Source organism: Lycorma delicatula, chromosome 1 (genome assembly GCF_047948215.1).
Source record: "Lycorma delicatula isolate Av1 chromosome 1, ASM4794821v1, whole genome shotgun sequence".
Classification (NCBI taxonomy): Eukaryota; Metazoa; Arthropoda; class Insecta; order Hemiptera; family Fulgoridae; genus Lycorma; species Lycorma delicatula.
The window spans coordinates 212497738-212521534 of NC_134455.1; the positions used below are offsets into that span (position 1 = coordinate 212497738).

Here is a 23797-nt window from a genome sequence, read left to right on the forward strand (position 1 = left end):
TAAAAATTACACTGATAAACATAATTTTTGTCTGTTTTTTATTTCACTCACCATTTCTGAAAAATTTTTAAATTTTAATTAAGAGATTTTTTTTTCATTTTTCATCATATAGTTAGCATTTTAAGCTCCTATATTGCATTTTGATAGTTCACTTTTTATTGTTTAACTTTGTTATCATAATTTGTAAGCTATAAATAAACAATACTAGACAAAGAATTAAATCATATCATAGTCACATATTATGACATCATATCTAATGCAGAAGAGTGAGCCTTTATGGACAAGATTAATCATGTCTGTGGAGGTCAAAACATGTAGCTGAAAACACAGCTGTGATGTTTGTATTAACCACTGGATTTAGGAATGAACTGATTTTGTTCAGTATTATTGCTGTCTAAGTTTGTTAACAGTGCAACACAATTTTGAGGTATTATGACAATAATGCCTCAAAATTGTGTAAATGATGTGGATGCCTTTTTTTAAGTTTGTGGTGAGATTACCGTAAAGAAAAAACATTACACCTTTAATTAAAAAAAGCATCATTTGTACTTGTAAAATCATTTGTAATGTAAAATTGGTGATCAGGATAAGACATGGGCACCTCTATAGTAAGCACTAATTGTTCTGTTCATTTAAGAGGATGGCTGAAAGGTACACGGAAGGCTTTGTCATTTGGTATACTATGGGTTTGGCGTGAACCAAAGGGTCATGTAATCGATTGTTACTTTTGTTTAACAAGTGTGTCGGGAATTTCTAAAAAATCTAAACATACTGTAAAATATCTTTCATTACAGTGAAATTTTCCAGTTCCTGAGCCACCTGTGAATGTATGTTTTGAAAGCAGCAATGAAGAAGCAGGCAGTACTGAGGAAGAAAACAGTGATTTTGATTGAATTATCTTCCAATAAGCCACATATTATATCACTAGGTGAATTAAATGACTTGGTTGGAGATTTAAATTTATCAAAAAATCAAGCTGAACTGTTACGATCAAGACTGCAAAATTGGAATTTACTTGTAAAAAAAATTTTTTTAAAAATTAAAAAAAAGTTGGGCTTTTGAAGCCAACAAAAAGAACTTTCTCAGTACTTTATTGATGAAAATAATTTGGTTTGATATACAAACCAAATTTCATAAACCTGAGGACTGGTGCCTTTTCATAGATTCGTCCAAGTATAGTTTAAAATTGGTTCTACTACACAACGGTAACAAATATCCTTCGATACCAATCGCTTATGATATTAGTTTGAAGGAGACATACAATGTGAAAGAAGTTCTTGAAAAAAATAAAAAACATATGTGGTGATTTGAAAGTTAGGCATGCAGTTAGGTTAGGTACATGTGTTTTCTTTGCGAATGGGACAGCCAAGCTAGGGATAAACATTATGTTACCAAAGAGTAGAAGAAATGAGACAACTTAACTCCAAATGGGAAAAATTCTATTCATGAGCCCTTAGTTGAGGGGGTAAAATATTTTTACCCCCTCCCAATATCAAGCGAGGACTAATGAAAAATTTTGTAAAAGCAATGAGGGACAGTCTCGGATTTTTTAACATCTGGCAGAAATTTCCAAATCTAAGTGAAGGAAAAATTAAAGAAGTAATATTTATTGGTTCTCAAATAAAAGAGCTGGTCAAAGATGATGTTTTTACCTCAATGCTAAATAATATAGAAAGTGCAGCTTCGGCTTCATTTAAAGACCATTTGCAAAAGTTTTTTTGGCAAACAAAAATTCAACAATTACCACAATATTGTTAATCAACTTCTTACTTTATACAGAGCTATGTGATGTCATATGTTTTTGAAAATACATTTCCTCCACTCACATCTGGATTTTTTCCCAGACAACCTCGGAGACGTAAGTGACGAACACAGTGAATGTTTCCACCAAGAAATTTCGGTGATGGAAAGCTGCTATATAGGGAAATGGAATACTAACATGCTAGCCAATTAATGTTGGACATTAATTTGGGATATGCCTGAGACTATTTATAAAAAAAGCATCAGCAAATTCTGACACAGGTATGGCCATGCAAAATTATAAATTTTACATATTTTAACTATATTTTCCCTTAATTTTTGTTGAAGCATTATTTATTTAAGACTAAGGTTGATAAAAAAATTGTATCTAAAGATCTGTAATGTACGCAAAAAAGTAATACAAGAAATGGTATCACACTTAGAGAAACATTAAAATTTTTTTTTTGCCTATCAGTGTTATCATACCTGTCCACCAGCAGCACATGCTGCTATTAGTGCCAATTGTCCATCCTCTCGAACCAGACGATTTGCTGCATGTACTGTAAGCCTAACCCCTGTAAAAAATAATTCTATCAGTAAGTTGTACTTAGATCCATAAGGTCATAAGATATAATTTTACCTAAGGATACCAACAAATAACACAATTCTGGATATTAACAAATGAAATAATCTACAGTATATTTTAAGTAAAAAGTCATTTGACATGAATACTACTTAAATTTTTTTGAAGCCTGAAGAAAGAAAAACATAATGAAAATGATTTCCTAAATAAAATATGAAAAACATAACTTAATAAAAAACAAATACAAAAATCCACTACATATTTCAGTACTAACAAACAGTATAGACAAACCGAGTAATTTTATTCTTATTTATAAATCTATTTGTTATAAAAAATTAATTCTTTAATCCTTCTTCATGCATGAATGCCAAGTCTTATGCACTGATTACTCCAGTTACCATAAGAAAATGTATTTTCTTTAAACTGCTTTAACTGGCAAATCTTTTGATGTATAACACTGAGTTTTGTAACACTAACATTTTGGAAAGGTTTTTCAGAGCTTGTCCACAAAACAAAGCATTAACAAACTTACATTTATTTTTTTTACTTGTTGAATGCTTTTCTGAAGAATTTCAATTTCCTTATGAGACTCATATATGTATCTTTTACTACTATTTTATATTCTATTTCTTAAAATACATTATATATAAACTGTTTCAGATTGCTGAAATTTTCAGCAATGAAGCATAGATAATATTTCAAAACAAATTGGTGGTGGTGCAGTTTCAATGTTCAGAATAAAAAACAAGTAAACAACAGAGAATTTTTTATTTGTCATAATTCATGTAAGTTTTTCTTAAATAGAGAGAAAATGAATAATAACAATGCAGAAAAAACAAGGTTTAATATGAAACAAAATCTGAAACATGTCAGTAATAACAGTTTAATGACAAGATAGTTCTTCTGTGATAACTATTTTAGTCTGAATATCTGTGTATGAAGTATGATTAAATAAGTAATATGAATAAATACATACATAAGAATAAAATTGGAGAGGACTGAAAACAGATTCATAATAAAGAGTGTGTAGATGGAAGAAAATCAAGCACTGAAATATAAAAAAACAAATGCAGAATCTATGTTTGAAAAACTCCATAATTAACACACTATGCGGCAGCTTTTCTTAACAATATGAGGTGCTACCTCACAAATTCTGAAACTGAAATGTGCTTCTCAAAAGAAGTGTGATTATACTTTTGGGCTTTTTTCGCTATCACTAAGGAACCAGACCATTACTGAACATCACCAAAGAAACCCACATTTCTTTATACGTTCTTGGAAATTTAAGGTTACGGGCTTCATAATTAATTACATGAATGAAATAAAAGAGGAACGATTTTGTATTAAATTTTTGTTTCGAATTCAACAGCTTCAAAGACACATCAAATTCTGCCAACATTTGAGGATGAAACTGTGAATCTGAATCAAACTAGCAAAGAGTTTAGGTGTTTCAAAAACAGCAAAACATCTGATTATGATGATAAATGTTTTGAGTACCCTTTAACTGGCATAACTGTCACAAATGTTGCCAAAGTTCAAGCAATAGTTTATCAGATAGTTTGTGGTGCTTTACTTTTATCATACAGTAGTTGCCAGTGAAATTTTACAGAACTGTAAATCATCATACTATAGCAAAATTTGTGCCTCTGTCTGTTAACAACTGACATAAAAGAACCTCAAGGTTTCTTGTGCAAAGACCTCAAAAGAACATGATCATCATTTCTTATCTTCTTATACACTCTCTCAATCTAACCCTTGAAATTTTCTTTTGCTTCTCAAAATAGAAAGGAAACTCAATGGCTAAAGATCGGATATGGTAGAGGAGATTCCTTGGGCTATTACAGGTCATGATAAAATAACACATGAAAAATAACTTTCAGCCATGTATCCAAGCATTAAAATTGTTTGGGGATTGAAGCATCAACACACCTGATGATTTCTATCAAGATGAATTCTATTTTATTAAGCTTACTATGTTTTATAGTTTCAGGAGATTTTAAGTAGCAACTTATATATATCACCCAGTCTGTAGCAAACTTACTTAAAAAATATTTACCTACCCTACTTAAAAAAAAGAAGGTTACTATGTGATATGAAAGCCTAATACTGATACAGAAATGAAAGAAAGGAAATTATTACAATATGAAGTTTCTCAGGAATATCTTACAAAGGAAAGGAGTAATATCATAATGTCAATAGACTGAGATGGAGTTTATACACTCTGCTATTACAATATATATATATACAAAAATATTTAAGTATAAATATAGTTAATATACAAAAATACTGCTTATCAACAATTGAATTCAAAATGTTCAAGCGCTTTCAAAATTAAATTCCATCTTCAGGAACTCTCATATTCGTCCTATTTATAATATTAATTAAAACTTCACATGTAAAATTATAAAAAATCGTGATATTTGCTTAAAACATAACATTTGGTCATCATGTTTTAAAATTATGTCAATCTAAACGTCCTATCAATTTGGTGGTCTCAACTGTTGTGTAATTTACTTGACATACTTCAGCAGTAACCTAAAGATGGAATTTAATTCTGAAAGAGCTTGAATGCTTCGAATTCAATTGTTGGTAAGCGGTTTTTTGTATATTAACTATAATTATATACTTATACCAACGGGCCATGATTAATGAATTTATTATATATTTTAGTATATCACAAAAACTTTTATTAAATAATTAATCTGGGTAATTTTCAAGGGGATATGAACTTCAAATTAGGACTGATGGAAAAACAGAAATGATTAGTAATAAAACTGATATACTGTTTCAATAAGATCCAAAATATTTTCTTATGAATAAGATAAATGATGATTGAAATGTGATTCTACACTAACCAGTAGCAGCAAATGGATGACCAATACTGAGAGAACCTCCCCAGTTATTAAATTTGTTAATATCTGGTACACCAACTTTTGTCTGTCTGTTCATGTAGTTCTGTGCAAACCATTCTGAATCCATTGCACGGAAATTAGCTAAAATTTGACCCTGAAAAATAAAAGAATAAAGTTCTGTTTGAATTTTCAAAATTAAAAGATTAAATAACAATTTACAATTTTAATTATAAAATGAGTGATAGTTCTTTCTGCATAAAGTTTATCCACTTCATTTCTTCTAAAGCACCATTAATTACTTTCACCTTGTTTTAATAAAATAGAATAAGACATCTGTTTTTATTCACAACAGTTTTGAGAAAGACAACTTTGATAAAGTTAAAACTTTTCACTGTTAATAATAATAATAATTTGAATAATGATGATTAGATTTGAATTTTCTAAGTAAAATAAAAAGAATGTTATGTATAATTCATCTAATAACAATATTTAAAGTTAATATGTTCTAAATCTATTCATATGGCGTTCACTTAACATGAATGCAGCTTCATCTGAAAATATTATTGAATTAAAAACCTGGAATCAAAGTTTATTTAGTGAATTATAATACAACAGAACTCAACAAAAAATCAAAATTTTCTTTCCAAAAAGTTCTTGGATAAGGTGTAGCTTACGAGGGAGAAAATAATTGTTTTTATAAATTTTGTTAACTGAAAAATAACTGTCATGTTGGACAACAGTTTGCTGAATCAATGAGTGAGGGTCCTCAATAAATGTCTGCAAACATTAATGATTTTGCTTCATTAGGGGCAGTTTAAGGTCTCTTTGTTCAAGAATGATTTCTTACAGTACCAGTTTTTTCAAATTGTTTTACTGTCTTTATCAAAATTGATTTACTTATTGGTTCTCTGTTTTGAAATCTATCAAATAAATTAATTACACAGCTCTTGTAAAAGCTGTATCTATCACCGAACCCACACATAATTAACAAGAGGTATTCTTTCACAGTTTTACTTAACAGGTTGATGACTAAGAGGAACATACAAGTGTTACATGTGATAAAGTTAGGTGAACAATGTGGGATTGATTAGTATCACATGCAAATTTAACTTAAAAACTACTGTGAAACTCATTGGCACCCTGTTTCTACATTAAACATATAACGAGTCTATAGAGAAGAGTCTGTGGAACACTTCTGCATGCATGGGTCTTAAAATACTTTGTCAGATCATTTAGTACAGATCCACTGACAAGTTGGGTATCATAACTTATACTTGAAGCTAGTTCTGCCAACGCTATAGTTAGTCTGTGGTGTTTTTTGTCTTTGTTTAGATTTTTTTTTTATTGCAAAAAAGCAATATACTGTAATACTAGTTGTTTTTTAAAGTGAGTTAGGAACAAATCCTTTGTTGGCTAAATGACAGTTGTGATACTGAAGATGTATTTTTAGCAAAGAAATTCAAAATAATGTGATTGAAAAACGACAAAATACGTTAGATGAAATGCAGCTCAACAATTCTAATGGTAGTAGCAGTACATCTAGCATCTCAAATGAAGTGTTAAATAACAATAATAGTAATGACAATGGTGAAAATGCTTCTAGCTTGTTCAGTGAATTCAGGTATGAAATAGAAAGTGTCCATGATTCAGATAGGGATCTAATATCTGATCTAGATGCATGTTCTCAGTTTTCAGATACTATCTCTTTTTCTCATGAGAATGAATTAACAAATGATATGCCTAATCTACCAAATGATCTCATTGAAGGTAATATGGTTGTTGATCTAGGTGATGCACAGGATGAAATAAATGTTCCTAATGACCATCACTTTGTAGTCCAAGACAATCAATCTGCAAATAACGATGACGTGGTTGTTGATGTATGCAATGTATGCAGTAAAAAGGAAATGTTAATGCATTAAAAACTATTCAGTATAATCCTGGTAACTTACAAGTAGGAATTAAAAAAAAAACAAAACAAAAAAAAAGAAGTTGCACGACTGACAGATATATTTATAGATTTTAGGTAATTTTAAGAAAGTTATTGTTGAAATATAGTACATTTTACAGAACACAAATTTTCAAGACAGTTAAACAATTTTGCTGAATCAATTTTGATAAAACCTGCCCCCCCCAATTGTAATTAAAATTTTTGTAAAATATCTTTATTATATCTTTATGTAATATCTTTATGTAATAAATTAACTAGTAGGAGTTAAACCCTTGCCATTTTTTTTGTTAATAAATTGAGACTGCCTAATGTTCACATTTTTACACTTTTAACTTCACTACATCAGCAAAAAACAGTAAAAAAAAGAAAGTTGATATACATAATTTAAAAACATACTTACAGCAAAAGCTTCATGAAACTCCCACACATCAATATCTTTAAGTGAAAGTCCAGCTTTCTCTAGTACTTTTGGTGTAGCATATGTAGGTCTTGCAATTAAAGAAAAAGTATTAAATAATTAATGAGTGAAGAACTTAGTAGTACAAAAAAAAAAAAAAAAACATTTAAAGTATTTTAAAATTATATTAGTTATTCCCATAGAGGATGATATTAATAAATAATTACGTACACAAATAACAATGTTATTGTTAATAACAATAACACCTAAGTAAAGGTTAATCCTAGGATGGAAGTTTTTCATGTCTGAGTCTACATTACCTAACTTTATAACAGAATTTAGTTGTAAATAGAACTTAAATCAGAAATAAAACACAAAAGTAAAACTACAAATTGTGTACACATGACAATCTGTCAAATCTAGATTTATAAAAAAAACAAGTAGGAACACCCTATTAATATTCTCTTCCAAGTAAATGGACCAAAACAAGTGATGTGAAATTCAATCCTGGCATACTATATTCCTCTCAATCACTGTTTGGCCTAAGCAATAATGTTTAGGCTAGATTGGACATCATTCTTTCTCTCAAAAATAATATACAAATACACCAATTATGCAATACAGCATGACTAAGAAATGACACACAATAAAAATCTAGGATATATAAATATCAAAATAATATATAATCAAATATATATATCAATTGCAAATGTGTGCGCACTCACATATATACATACACACAAGGGCCTTTTAGTGTATCATTTATAAGCAGTTACTGAGAAGAGGACATTTTATCCCATACATGACACTTGATACAAAGCAGAAATTGCCTAACATGGCAGTACTATTTACTAATACTTTTAGAATAAATAATTAAAAATACAACAATAAAAATCTGAACAATATCAATTTTTAATATCCAAATAACAGGTAAAATGTGATTTGCATAAAAAATTAATATTTCTTTATCAATATTTACATTAATTTATAAAATAACTTCGTACAGCTTCTGGTAAACAATAAAAAGGAATAAAACTTCACTAAGTATGTTTTTAATACAGAAACCCTTCACTGACTCCCTATTTGGTTAACAGGAAGGTTTTTCTCTTTCATTGGGCATGAATCATTTTGGAGGCTCCTTTCACCATACATGCTTTCAGTACTTTTGAGGCTATAACTGTAATTAAAAGCCGTTTGCATAGTTTACATGACGATCAGAAAAATTATATAAAATTCACTTAATAAAATAAAATGGTAATATACAAAGGCTATGCTGAAAGTACAAACTATTTTATCGTCAAACCTTAGTATGAAAATTTACAATTTAATAAATTTTTTTTTTAGTTATTAATTTTTACATACAGAAATAGAATAACATAAATGTAGCCATTATTGAATATTGCAACGCAATTATTCACCTGACATCCAGAATATATTTTTCTATCTGCTGTTTAACAGTTTCTTTGAATTCATCATTATGTGTAAACTGTATGACACCTAAAAGTTCCTTCAACTTTTTGAATAGATGGAAGAAGCTTGGAACTAAATACAAACTATATGGCAGGTCAATGAAAATACCCCAAATGACTTTGCCCAGGTAGAATGCTGCCCACTGTGTTATTGTTCAAGGCAATATCAATGATTTTGAATAACATGGAGCAACTTCTAGAACATAAAAAAAATCAATCTGAAATGTAACATGTGACAAATGTTTTTTACCATTAATTCAACTTGTTTGTCATGTTCAAGGGTTGTCTAGAATTTTCGTTTTTCATGAATCGAGGATGAGCCTACATTGTAGCTATTTTTATAATTTTATTTAATTAATAAATTTACAGTTAATATTACCTACAACAACCAGTTGCCAATGAATTTCAGTAACAACACTAGTCATTCTTTTAAAACATCATAACTAATACACATGATCTTAGGCAGCCATGGAAAAGGTAGACCACAGCAAAGCTAGAAAATTATTCAATCTTAGGTCTTGTATGTTTTCCAACCTCTGCAGGAGAAATTATCAGTTTTTATTATCAAAATATTTCTTATAATCATAATTTGAAAAAATACCATTTAATCTTTAACTAAAAAAGGGAAAAATTCATTGGAATTTTCATTAAAAAGGGGGGGGGGGAATTGGATTATTTTCAGAAAGATCCTTTTATGATTCATTGTATAAAGGAATATAAGTAAAATAAATTTAAAATTTAGACATAAAACAAACCATAGGCAGTTATCCTTAATGGACTAATTATCAATGAACAAAACTGAGTAACCAACATATAAGGGAGGGATTTACTCATATTGGAACACTTCTATTAACCATCAAGAAAGCAATCTGCAGTTAGTGTACGTCTTCAAAACACTAAAAATAAGTGAAAGACAAACCCACAGCATTATTAAAAAAAAATAATAGAAAGTTGTTACAAAAGTGTTGAAAGAAAACCTTTCTAAAACTATCATTATTTCTGAATATTAAGTTTAATAATTCAATTCATATAATATTTAAGAAAACAATTTTGAACAATTATCTTTTAAATGCTACACTCTAGATTAATATGTTTGCAATATGAAAGATAAACTGATACATTTATCAACCAATATACATTCGTATCAATTAAATATTGCAAGTGACCAAAAAAGCCGATTTTCTAAAAATTTAATACATTATAGATTACCTACAAAATGTATTGATGTACTTAAAATGTATAATTTAGCAGAATTTAGCTGAAATATTTAAAATTAGAAAATTGTAGTAAACAAAGAAAACAACTTTTTTACTATTACTTTTTTTATTGTTAATAGTTAAAAACTCACTTTTATACCAATGGAATGTGATCTTTTAAAGACCTTCGTAACTAATTACATTAGAAAAAAGTTATTAGCTTTAATAAGGATATAATATTATCTAAAATATTTTTAGTAAAACAAAAACTAATTAGTTAACATTGTCAAATTATGTAGTTACATTTCAAGCATCTTCTATAGAGAAGAAGAATGGCTTTTGGAAGAACAAATACTGTTAATTTCAAGCAAGTTGTTTATAAATTTAAATTATTTTAAAATGTTATGTTTCATCGTGTTGCTTAATTAATTAATTAAGTTTTTCATTAGCTTTAAAGAACATCAAAGCATGGTTTACTGAGAAGAAAATCTAAGAGTTTAAGCAACTTACCCCAGAAGTAACTGGTCCTTTGGATCTTGTGAAACATAAACAAAGTCTCTAAGATAAGCCTTAGGTTTCAATCCAAGCTCCTTAGCTTTAGCTTCTGTTGTTATTAAACAAGCAGATGCACCATCTGTCTAAAAATAAATAGTAAGATATAAAATAAAATTTTATCCATTACCTGCAGTACCGTAACAAAACTGGCTATTAAGATTTTACTTTTAGAGATGTTATATGTTTTATAAAACAGAAAAATAATTAAAAATATATAGATCTATTATAACAAAATACACATTATTGTTTAGATATTGTACACACGTTTTTTTTTTAATAATTGGTATAATAACTGGTACGGAATAGCAATATACGAGGGTGAATCAAATATAAACCAGAATTTTTGTTGTCGTTGACACACGGCTCATGGAGAGGGGCGTGGATTCTCAGTACTGTACGTAGGGATGCGGATGGAGAGGACCTACTCTTAGAAAGCCAGCTCACTACTTTTTTTTAGTCAGTATCAAAATGTCTGAGCAGGAGATATCATCACGTGTTGCACGATGCATTATTAAATTTCTCATGTCAGGAGGTGCAAAACCATCTGAAATTTTGAGAAGACTTCAGGCACAGTTCAGAGACAAGACACTTTAAAAGACTCAAGAGTATGACTGGCATAAGCAGTTTTCAGAAAGATGAGAACAGTTGAAAATGAAGGTCACAAACATCGCCCAAGGACAAGTGCTACTGCTGAACACATTCTCATGGTTCATCGTCTTATCAAAGATGATCGTCAATTAACAATTGCAGAAATTGCTTCTGAGATCAGAATAAGCTACAGCAATGCTCATGCAATCATTACTGGTGATCCAGGATTTAAAAAAAAAAAGAAGGCAACATGATGGGTCCCTCATGAGAGAAGACTGTGAGAAAACAAGGGACCTTTAATAATTACATTAGACTTCTATCTAGCCGATAGAAGCTCTATCGGCTACAGGTGTGCCAGTGGTTGTTGAGTCGTTACAAAGCTGAAGAATTTTTTTTGCATCGAATCATGGCCTGCAATGAAACTAGGGTGCACCATAACACCCCAGAATCAAAAGAGGCAAGTATGGAGTGGCAAAAAAAGGGAGAAACTGCACCCATTAAACCAAAATTCGACTGTCAGCTGAAAAGGTTCTGGACACAATATTTATTGATTTCAAAGGAGTTTTGCACATTGATTTTCTCCATAAATGTCATACAGTGAATTCTGCATACTACTGCCAATTTTTAGACCAAGAAAACTCACATATCGTCAATGAAGATGTCAATTTTCAATCCAAGACTTCAATCTGCTTCATGACAATGCTCGGCCCCATACTGCAGATCAAACTCAAGGAAAAATTGCATCGTTATTCAGGACTACATTGGAGAACCCTCCATACAATCTGGACTTATCACCCTGCGATTATTTTCACAAGCTACAAAAATTGTCATTCATCTCATCCTCTGAAGCAATACCTAACAGTGCTCTGGGAGATGGTATTCAAAACGTCTAAAAATCTGTATGCATAAATCTGCATAAAATAGCAAAATTCACAGATGAACCGAAATGTAGATTCTTTTATACAAAAAAAATTACTTTTGTTCACTAAAATTAAAGATATTACACACAGTAAACTAGAAATATTATCAAATACTATTATTCCACAAGAAAATTAATTTGTGACTTCAGGACTATGATCAAAGATTCAAACATTGTACCATTTATGCTAACTGCACTTTTAACTACTTAAAAAAATTTCTATTTTCCTATAAAAAGAAAACTAAGCAGTCAATATCTGCTGACATGTCTGTAATTCCAGGAACTTTTTCAAATTTTATGGTGATACAGAGGTGTTGGAAAAATGAAAGGATGAGTTTGTTGTTGGGCAGGACGTGGTAGCTGGAGAAGTGGAGAGAGTGTACTTCATGACATGTAAAACTTCAGTTTGAAGACCTGCTACGGCTACTAATATTACTATTACTGTCAATGGAGTATCTTGAACATGACTTTATTTTCCTCAACCATGACTTTATTTTAATTGCAAACATATATTATTAATTGTTCAATTATAAATTGTGTGAATAAATATATAATTATAGTTCACTCTGATAAGAAAGTGTCGAGAAATTTGACTGGCATGGTCAATAAAAAACATCTAAATAATGTAATGATTACTTATAAATTTATGACTTTATTTTCAATTATTACAAAAGTAGTTAAAAATACAAAAATAAAGTTCATTAGCTAAGCACCGCACCAAAGAAATTATAATATATATATATTAAAAAAAAATCTCAAAACCTACTGCTCAGTAATGAAGCAAGAATTGTACTGCTTGCCAATATAACAAAATAAACATCAAGAAAGATGATGGTTAAATGGAGAGGAGTTTTAAAAGAAATAGTGAAACTCTTTATGTTATGAAGCTGGCAGCACATGACTACACAACACAAGAGGTTTTGCTATATTTTATAGATGTGACAATCAATTATTAAACAATAAATTAAAACTGAAAAAGCAGGCATTTCCAGGCTCTTCTTCTAAAGCACAATAAATTCAATAATAATAATACACTCTAAGTACTTTGTTTATTATGAACCAGTAAATATTAAGAAATACTCTCTTAAATTTAAATTATACATTTGTATTTTTCTTACTTACAAGAAATGAAGCATTGGCTGCTGTAACTGTACCATGTGGTTTAATAAATGCTGGTTTTAATTTACTTAGTTGGTCCAAAGTAGAGACTCTAATTCCATTATCCTTTGAAACAGTCTTATCTCCTTCAGGTACTGAAAATTACATTGTGTATTGTAAACAGTATAATTACGTAAACAACTAGAATTATAAATCAACAGAGATAAAAAAATTATTTCTTGGAATAAAAATCGAACTATTTATTTTTTATTAAAAGAATATAACTATAAAATGTTTTAATAAATTAAAATATGTGAATGAAAACTTAAACTGTTTGCAGAATATAAAGTTCATAAAGAATACAAATTATTATCAATATTATAACTCTATTTAAAGTTTGTTATTGTATGCAATATGAATGTAAGATGCAATAGAATTGTTCATACAGTGAATTTTACCTCATCTTATTGTTAACACGATTTTTCTGTCATTGCAACTTTGAATACTTATAACTCGATAACAAAGGTATTAACAGAAAAACAGGGTTCACCACTGTTTTTTTAGTAAAATTTGAAATTGAAATCATGTGTCATGTGTCATATGTCCTCCTTTCTATTTAAAAAAATTAAGTATGATTCAATATGGTGGACAAAAATTAAAAACCCATACATTTATAACTATCTTGATTATTTATGTCAGTTGATGTTTTAAGCCTTAGTCTAATAACTGAATGAGTTAAAATAACTGAATTTCTGGATAAAATAAACACCACTGAATTTTTTTTAAAATTGTACTTCATTATAATTTTAAGCATATATCTATTTTATTTTCAATAATAAATTTAACTAGCAGATTATTACCTACTTATTACTGCAAATACTGAAATAAAAGATAAATTTTTATTTCCATAAAGGAATAAAAATATTAGATAAGGTTATTTATCATTCTAACAGCAGCAGAATGACCAAACTGTCAGCAGGAAGCTTTTGTTTTGTGGACAGATAATTTTTAACAAATATAGTGAATAATAATGACTAAGTATGATCCTTTCTTTGAAAAATTTCACTCTGCTAGTGCGAGGACTAGTAGGTATGAATTCATGCCATTTTGAGTTCAAAGTCCTCTTTTTGAACCCTTGAGTGTTTTACCAGATGATTTAAAAAAACATTCTGAAAATCAGGATTATGTGCTGTTTTCAACACACATTCCCAAATTCTTAATAACTCTCCAAGTGTTTCATAAATTTTTTTATAGATTTTAGTTAACCATTGTTGATAGATACATACTTTACACCTCCATTGCATTAGAAAACAAAGCGGTAACTGAAAAATGTCAATGGGTTGTATAAAGTACACTTATAATAGTTTATTGAACAAAGTCAACACATTTATTATATGAAATTAAGATGTAATTTCAAACGTTTATTGTACAAAAGGCATGGCAACTCACAATCCTTGCAATTAAAATAAGAATTTTAGTTATACACATTGCTTAATAGGAACAGTAATTTAACAATACAAAGATTTCCAGTTTAATCTGTCAGCTCCAAAAGAGACTAAGTACATTATTTATTTTACTTTTCATACACTCTACTACTTAACTTCAGAAGTGCATTCTTTAACTTGAATTCAAAAAGGTTAAACTTGACTTTATAAATTTATGATAATGCAAGACTTATTGCATATCTTTTTATTAACATATATTTTATTACTTAATTCAATAGATGTGCAAAGGAATAAGGTACAGAAATAATATAGCAAAATAAAGAAAGCCTAATTGGAATTCCAACAAAGGCTTACAGATGAAATGTTGAGATGCTACTACTCCACTGCAAAGGTAAACAACAATTGATTAAAAACTAAATGTTTTTTCCAAATTTAAGCTATTTTTCTCAAACGTGACATTTTTTTCTTTGTAAATGAGATTTTAACTCAACTTCATTAATATTTCTTAATGTGTTTGTAAATAGAGTAATCTGTGATAACATAAGTTATCACATCAGTGAATAAGTTGATTTGAAACATTGAAAAATAACAAAGAATTATGACTGAATAAAATTTATATTACAATAAAATTCACTTAAATCATTAAATATACTTACTGGTGAATTTATGTTTATTAGAATTTTATAACACAAAACAAAAAACAAACAATTTCAATTATCAATTAATGCTGTAAATTCAGTGATCAAACGATTAGTATTAAATAAAAACTCCACTTACATTTAAAAGGGAGCAAATCTGTGAAGTAGCCTTTGTTTTGGGCTTCATTAGCAAGAGAGTGTGATCTTACAGCATACTCATCCTGTTCTTTACGACCAACTTTAAAAGATGCAGCCAGCCTATCAGCTGAATGACCCATTGTCTCTCCAGAAGAGAATTCAGCAACAGCGGGTAACTAAAAAAAACTCATTTCAATTAAACTAACAAATTAATACTAATTATCCTTGAAATTAACTAACAATAAATATAAATAAATTAATCTTCAAATAATAACTGAAAAAGACTCACTCACAAGTTCAGGAGATATCATATCTTGAAATCAGATACAAAAGGTTTTTTTCCAAAAATAATTAGTGTAAAATTTAAATAGTTGAAATAGATATGTCGTCTAACAAATACACACATGACCATGTACAAATATGGAATAAAATTCATGCTAATAGAATGACAGAATGACTAAATATACTAGTCTTTACACTGAAATGAAATGAAATCTGGTTTCACAGTACTACAAACTGGTCAGAGATAACAAAAGGTGAAAGATGCACTTATATTTAGTTTTTTCTCTAACATCATGTATATATATACATATATATTAAAAAAAATTACAATTTATACAAAAAAATATCTCAAATATTTAAAATGAAGGAATACTGCTTTTTAAAATAACTAGTCCTTTTTTAAAAAATTAAAAATAATGGAAAAGTTCATTACAAAAAAAACTGTTTCATAGTTCATAATACTCCTCTATAATTTTCCCAATACTATCGACTCTGCTAAAGGGGTGATTCTTTTTTACTTAGTTTAGAAAAACCCTATTTTGGGAGGGAGTATAATTGAATATACATTACCCACATTCATGTTTATTATCCTTACATGTCAATAATCTAAAATTAATTACAACAGGTTTTACTAATTTACCTTAAAAGTAAAAATGGTGGCGATTTGACATCATGGTGAACAACAATTTCTGATTTAATAGGCATTTACTGAAATACAGATACTGCTTAATTAAAAGGTGGCAGTCTTGGAATAAAATTTAATGTTCTCATAAAGACTCAACTACTTTTTGTCTTATCTGTTTTTTGACTAACTAGTAAACACAGAGACTCAACTTTAAGAAAATTTTGGTGATAGTATTTTCAATGCTGAAATATTTACATTTACATAAATGCCTATAAAGCCAAAAACTGATACTGGCTGTGGCTTAAGTATGCCTACCGCCTATAAAAAAAGCAAGTAGAAAGAAATATATTTCATCTAAACTGCTATAATAATATAAAGAATACTTTATTGGAATATAGGGATAATTACAGAAAATTTCTGTAATTATACATAAAGTTCTATAATTATAAGTTCTGTTTATTGAAAATAACAATTTCCAACCCAAGTTTAATCCAAACAGATTAATCCAGATGCCACGATGCAACAAACACATAAATGAGATTTTTACTGTGACCATTTAACAATAATGTTTAGCTAAGAGATTAGTTAATGCAAAGGCAAAGATTGAAAATGTATAAGGCAATTATTTAAAGAATCCCACAAACTCATATGATATGTGGAGAACACTAATCAATCAAATGTATATAATTGCTAGGAAACAAAAGAACCAAATTCTTCAGTATTAGTCAAAGTACAAAATCAAAGTGTCTGTCTGCCAACATATTTTAAACAATTTTCAAGAGCGTTAGTGCATCTTCAGAAAATGATACTTAATCACCACAAAATTCTTACAACAGATTCTTATGATGGGAAGAATAGCTAAAGATGACTTCAACTTAAAGAGAATGTGGATCAGTAATCTACTTTTATTGATACAGTTCAGAATTTAATGATTATATAGGCAATTTCATGGATTTCAATATCATATCACATACAAAATAAGAACCTAACTTCCTAAATCATCACTATGTAATTCATGAATATTATATAATAAATCATAAACACTAACAAATTACTAACTAAAAGATTTTGTATGTAATGCTGTTCTTTATATTTAATCAATGCCATAATGGTTCTAAATTAATATATTTACTATTATACTGTAAAGAAAAACAATTGCAGCAGCTAACAAAAAAAAAAGTCTTTTTAATCTGTTTTAATCTCCTTTAATATGGCTTATTCAAGGAGCTGGATCTTTTAATGGTACTTTAGAAATACAAAGATTCAAGATTTACCTGTATTCAAGGGCAATACAAATTGTTTTTTAGTATAAAGATATTTAATGTGAACACAGTAACATAGTGAGATGCTATTTGTAATTGCGTGTTACACATTGACCTAACTATTGTGATGACAGAAAAATTCAAAAAGCAACATGATGGACCAAAATCTACCCAAAATCTCACCTGTTGACCTTAGGTGAGAAAGAAAATTGCAAAGTGATTTATTAGTGACTCCCAGGTGAACACAAAAGAGCAATGGCTTCTTGAAATAAAATGATAACTGGTCGCAAGATAATGTTTAAAGGTAAAAAAAATGTATAATCATCATAGAGAATCAGAAAATGTAAGCATCATAAATTCTGACCTAAATTTAAATTAAACTGAATTAGCTTATTTAAATTGGTGAATTTATTTATATTTTATTTTATTGTAAATTATCTTTTATATGGATTTCTTAATACATCGACGGACAATATTTTTTTTTAAAAACGTAAAAATTAAATTAACAGCAGCATGATTTATTAGTTATTAAATTCCTGTGACACCATCGGAAAGCATCAGTTATATGTGGGACTTCGTCGTGGTTAGATGAGTGTTGTGAGAATTAAAAAAAAAAAAAAAATACTGATCATGTAAATCATAGACTGTGATTTGTACAGAATACAATTTGATATCAAAGGCCACTCCATAAAGACATTCATGGATTTATCAGATTTCTGATCTGTCGATTTTTTTTATAACATTAACAAATATTATTATTGAAATTATAACATGTTAAAATGACAAATTATGTTTAAAATTATAATTAAAATTAATTTTGAATTGGCCAATTCCTTACTATCATGAGTATTTATAAGATATTTTGTTAAATTTGATGTTTTAGAAGATGCTCACAAAAATTGTCACAAATAACAGAAAAACATGTCAGATTAAGCAGATTGTTAATAATTTTATTCTTTTAGGTTTTTTACAATACATGACTAAACTATCTTCACACTGTCTTCACAACTATCACAATCATCAACATCATCTGGTATTCTTGCCTAGCAGCAGGTTTTTCCTGCTATCACTATCTCCATAGATTTCTGTTCCAAGCCTACTCCTTCACTCCTTGTAGTTTCCAATCTTCATCTCATCTACTAACTTCATCCTTCTTCTTCTTCACTTCCTTTCCCTTTATACTGATCTTTTCAATAGAGTTATGAAGATTCCATTTCCTCTAATAACCACACATCCTAAATCCTAACCAGTCTTCTTTTTTTGAGCACTTCTCGCATAAGTGCTCTTTCTTTTTTAATCCTGTTTATTACTTTCTTATTCCTTATTCCTCACTTTAGCCGTCCATCTTACTTTCTCCTTACCCACATCTCAAAAGTCTCAATCCAGTCCTTCTCCCTCTACCTCATTATTCATGCTTCACTTCTATACAAGACCCTCCATACATATCATTTTGCTAACATCTTCTTTAATTTCAAGTCAAGACCTTTGACTAACAGTAAATTCCTCTTTCTACTAAATGCTTTCTTCATAATCACTATCCTTCCTTTTATTTCCATTTTGCTCTTCCCATCCTTTGCCATCAGTGCCCAAATATCTGTAATTTTTCTATTCTTTCTTCAATTATCTTTATCACTAAGTTCTCTTTTATATTTACTTTAGTTTTCTTATACTTTCATTCCTTCCGCCTGGGCTGTTAACAATCACTGAAATGTGTATGTATGGGTATCATGAGCTAGAATTACCACATCATCAGCAAATTCTATGTATCTACCTTATTTTTTTGTCCTACACCTACTCTTTCTTCTAATATATTCCTTATTGTATCTTAAATGTAAATGATGAATAATGTAGGCAGTGTAGTGTAATGATGAATAGTGTGTATCCTTGCTTAAAACCTTGATTGACCTAGACCAACTAGTAAGTCATATTCTTATTTACTTTAATTATTGCTATTTGTATCATGAATAATTCTTTAACTAACTTCTGTCTCCATTCTATTTTTTTCTCTTTAAGGGTTTCCATTATCATCTTCCATTTGACTATCAAATGCTTTCTATCTATCAAGCACAGATTCATTCCTCTTCCTCTCTCTAAATATCTCTCTCCAACCATCCTTGGTAGTCCAGTGCATCTCTGGCTCCAATCCCTTTTCCTTAAGTCAAACTGTTTCTCTCCTGCATTTTCTTCCATTATTCTTACCAACCTACAGTTTAGGATTCTTAACTTTATTTTTGCAGCATGGGCTATTAAACTTATTTTTCTGTCCTGTACATTTTCTGGTACGAGTTTTCTGCAGAATTTGTATCATTACAATTTTCACAAAGTCTTCAGGCCATTTTCCTGTACGATATATCCAAATTATTACACAATTCAATTATATTTCCCTCTCTTTCCTCATTTAAGCATTTATACAAGTGTATGGGAAGTTCATCTACTCCAGTTGATTTTTATTCTTCATTTCTCAAATTGCTTTCTGAACTTCACATTTTAGTGCTGATGATGCTTTATCCACTTCAGCTATCTCCCACTCCTTTTATCTCAGGTTTCTCTTTTGTTATATAAAAAGAACCCTCTATATCATATTCCTTTCATCTTTCTCATTGTGCATCTTGCACAATGAGAAATTGTGCAAGACTCTATCATCCTTATTCTCAATTTTTCTCATTTTACAATTCCCTTTCCTTTATCTCATTAAAGGAGCAATAGGTACCATAGCTAATTCACCTTGGTATACATCACATCGTACTGTCCTTTCTTTTCTAGATCTTCAATATCATTGCATTTTTCCTTCAACCATCTTTTTCTCCAGCTTTTTGCATTTTCCTCCTAAACTCATTGTTTAATCTGCAAAACATTGCTTTATCATTTTCACCTATCTTATTCTTATATCTTCTTTCTTTCATTTTCTTTAGGATTTCTGTTGTTAACAATGGTTCCTTGCCTCTACTTTCCTTATAATAGCCTACTTGTTCCTCTGCTGTTTTTATAAGGGCATTTTTTATTCTCATCCTGGTTTCTTCACTGTTCTTATTTTTCTTTTTGCTTATTTTAACTGCCTACTCTATATTTCTACCATTGTGCCCTCATTCAATTTCTTTAACTTTTATAAGTTCCATTTCCTACTGTACATCTAATTGACTTGATATTTAAAGCAGCAAATGTATGTAGCTATAAATCTATTACTTCCTTCAATAATTTGCCAATTTAGTATTTTCATTATAATGACCATAAGTCCATTAAGGTCTTCCTTTTTGAACAAGAAAGGAAGAGATAACAAAAGCTAATAAAATAATTACACACATAAACATGCGCGAGGTCTGTATATAAAGTAATGAGACTGGTTCAGAAAAACTTTTTATTTGCAATCCAATTATACGTGGACTCTATCACCTTTGAATAGTTCCCTTGGGAAGCCATACAATGCTTAAAATGGTTTTTCCACTCTTCACAGCAGTGTTGGAACTTAGAAACTGGAAAATCCTTCAGATGGTTGGTTACATTTTTAAAAATATTTCCTACTGTTCTGCTTTTGACAGAGCGTCATCTCCAAACACCCTTTTCGATTTTGAAAAGTTTCAGTAGCATTCTCACAGAGTTTAACATAAAACTGATTGCATAATGTTGTTCATAATTAGTATAATTCATTTTTGTAATGCACAAAAAACTCGTTTCACGAAACGTTTGTTTACGTTTGTGGTAACAATAGACTAAAAATATTAATACCTAATATAAATCAACTGTTCACATAACCATATGTTAACTAGCAAATTTATAGTGTTGCCACTTTGGCTGTCCAAAAAAAAAGTCTGATTACTTTATTTACAGACCTCGTGTATATGTGTGTGTGTGTGTGTGTGTGTGTGTGTATATGTATATATATATATATATTTCAAAAGTAGATATAAAGAAGTGTAAACTAGAGAAACATGTACGTTTTGGTTATTCATGAGTGACCAGTAAACACTGTTGTCAGTTGTGAATTACGTAAGTAATTTTTATAAATTTAGTTTTATGAAAAATGAGCCAAAAAATCAATCAGAATTAGTCACACCCTGAAATGACAAAGTTTTCAGCTGTTTTTAAAATATCTATAAAATAGGACATTCAATTAAAGATTTATGAAAACAATATTTAAAATATAAAAATAAATATACCTAAAAAACTTGAAAGTCTAATTATGATAGTAAGATAAAGTCAAATATTAACAAAGTAAGTAAATCTATTAAATGATATGTATTACTTACCTCGGGTACAAAGAAATCAGGTCGAATTGAAGCAAGCAATTTCAGCTTTTGCACTGGTGTTTTTGCTTTGTTAGCTTTTAGCAACAATGATCGCATTTTACGAGAATGTCTAATTGGAATATCAGACATAAATTCAACTCCTCCAGCAACAATAACATCATATGCTCCGGCAGCAATAAGGCCAATTCCTGCATAAAAAATAGTGCATAATAAGCAATTAACGTAATGATAACACAATATCAGAAATTCAGTCAACTATGTTTGAAAATGTAACTGCTCTTTGGAAATTGTACCAAGCTTTTAGTAACTTGAAACATTTTTACACAAATGGGACATTGGAAATGTGCAAATTATAAATCAATATAAATTAGAAATGCTAACAAAAATCACTGATAATAAACAAAATGAAAAATAAACAATTTACAATTGTTAAAAGTAAAATGTATATGGAATTCATTTGGAAATATTTCATTTCATTTAATAGGTGCCAGTAAATGAACTCAATTTTTATTTGAGTTTTAGTAGTACTTAAGTTTTCAGTGAAAAAAATTCATTAAAAATCTAAAAAGAGAGGAGATAAAGACTGTAATGCTTTATGAATCAGAAAAATAGTGATTAAATAATTTCATATTGTAACAAATATGGGGTACCTCACAAAGAAATAGAAAAAAGGTTTCAGGATATGTCCAACAAGTGAAAATAAAAAAAGTTAGTATAAACATAGATTTGAAAAACTCCATTTTCAAGTTATAGCTTGTGAAAAATGTTGTCCTTATTACTTCTCCAAAAGTAAAATGAATCTACACTGAAATTCTTGAACTTAAAGACACAAATTTGATGGTTTCTTATGGCTTTTGATCTGAAAACGTTAATAAAACATGTCCCAAAACCCTAACATTATTAAATCCTAGTGAAAAAACCTAGTGTCACAAAGCATAATTATTTAGGTTTGATGTAAAATAACTTTGTTAAACTGTCAGTAAACAAATAAAATTTTCTAACAGCATTTGCAGATAACACAAATCAACAATGAAAAAGTTGTTTGGCTGAAAGGTTTTGCTAGCGTTAAATAGTTTTCTAAACCTTGTATAGTGCTTTAGTTTTCTTTCATTTTTTGAAGTTATATTATTTGTGCTGTCCTTGTGTTTTTATATTTCAAAATGGCTTCAATGAGTTGTATTAATTCACCTGATAACTTCTGTTACATTTACAGGGAGTTTGTGGTGAAGAAACAGCAGAGAATTATTACAGACTTTGTTAAAAAAGTGTTTTCGCTTATTTTGGAGTAAAACTTGGTGACCAAGATGAAATGTGGGTCCCTCATACAGTTTGTTCTGCTTGTGTGGAAGAGCTATGCAAATAGACAAAATGTAAGAAAAAGCTTTTGGTTTGGAGTACCAATGATCTGGAGAGAACCACAAAATCACAGTATGATAGCTACTTTCTATAGATACTTTTGTCCTTGTAATGTACAAGGATTCAATCTAAAAAAAAATTAGAAAGAAATTGTGTATCCAAATTGTTTTTCGACAATACGCCTTGTACCTCATAGCCCCTGTATCTTCAGTTCCAGACTAAAAGAAGGTATACTAAACAGAGTTGCAAGTTGATGATGATGTTGACTGGATTTTATTTCCAGTAGTTCTGAACCACAACGTTTTTCACAGCATGTACTGTACTAGGTCAGATATTTAAGTCTTCTTAAAATTTCAGTGGAACTTTTAGGATCTAGAGTAAAAGAAAAAAGGTTACTGGCCCCTGGCAGTTCTTTCTCTTGGTAAAGAAAGAGAAAAAATTTTTATTCCGTACTTTTCT

The 23797-nt window shown here is 29.3% G+C and overlaps 1 protein-coding gene across 1 annotated transcript in view; it reads right to left on the bottom strand.

Annotated features, from left to right (window-relative positions):
* Mtpbeta (mitochondrial trifunctional protein beta subunit) overlaps window positions 1-23797 on the bottom strand; it is a 40956-nt gene that overhangs the window by 1904 nt on the left and 15255 nt on the right. The window contains exons 4-10 of the mRNA XM_075371596.1: window positions 21983-22170; window positions 15571-15745; window positions 13373-13503; window positions 10699-10826; window positions 7527-7614; window positions 5179-5329; window positions 2227-2315 (exon numbers count right to left, since the gene is read on the bottom strand). Coding sequence (XP_075227711.1) covers window positions 2227-2315; window positions 5179-5329; window positions 7527-7614; window positions 10699-10826; window positions 13373-13503; window positions 15571-15745; window positions 21983-22170 — 950 coding nt within the window. The remainder of the gene's footprint in view (window positions 1-2226; window positions 2316-5178; window positions 5330-7526; window positions 7615-10698; window positions 10827-13372; window positions 13504-15570; window positions 15746-21982; window positions 22171-23797) is intronic.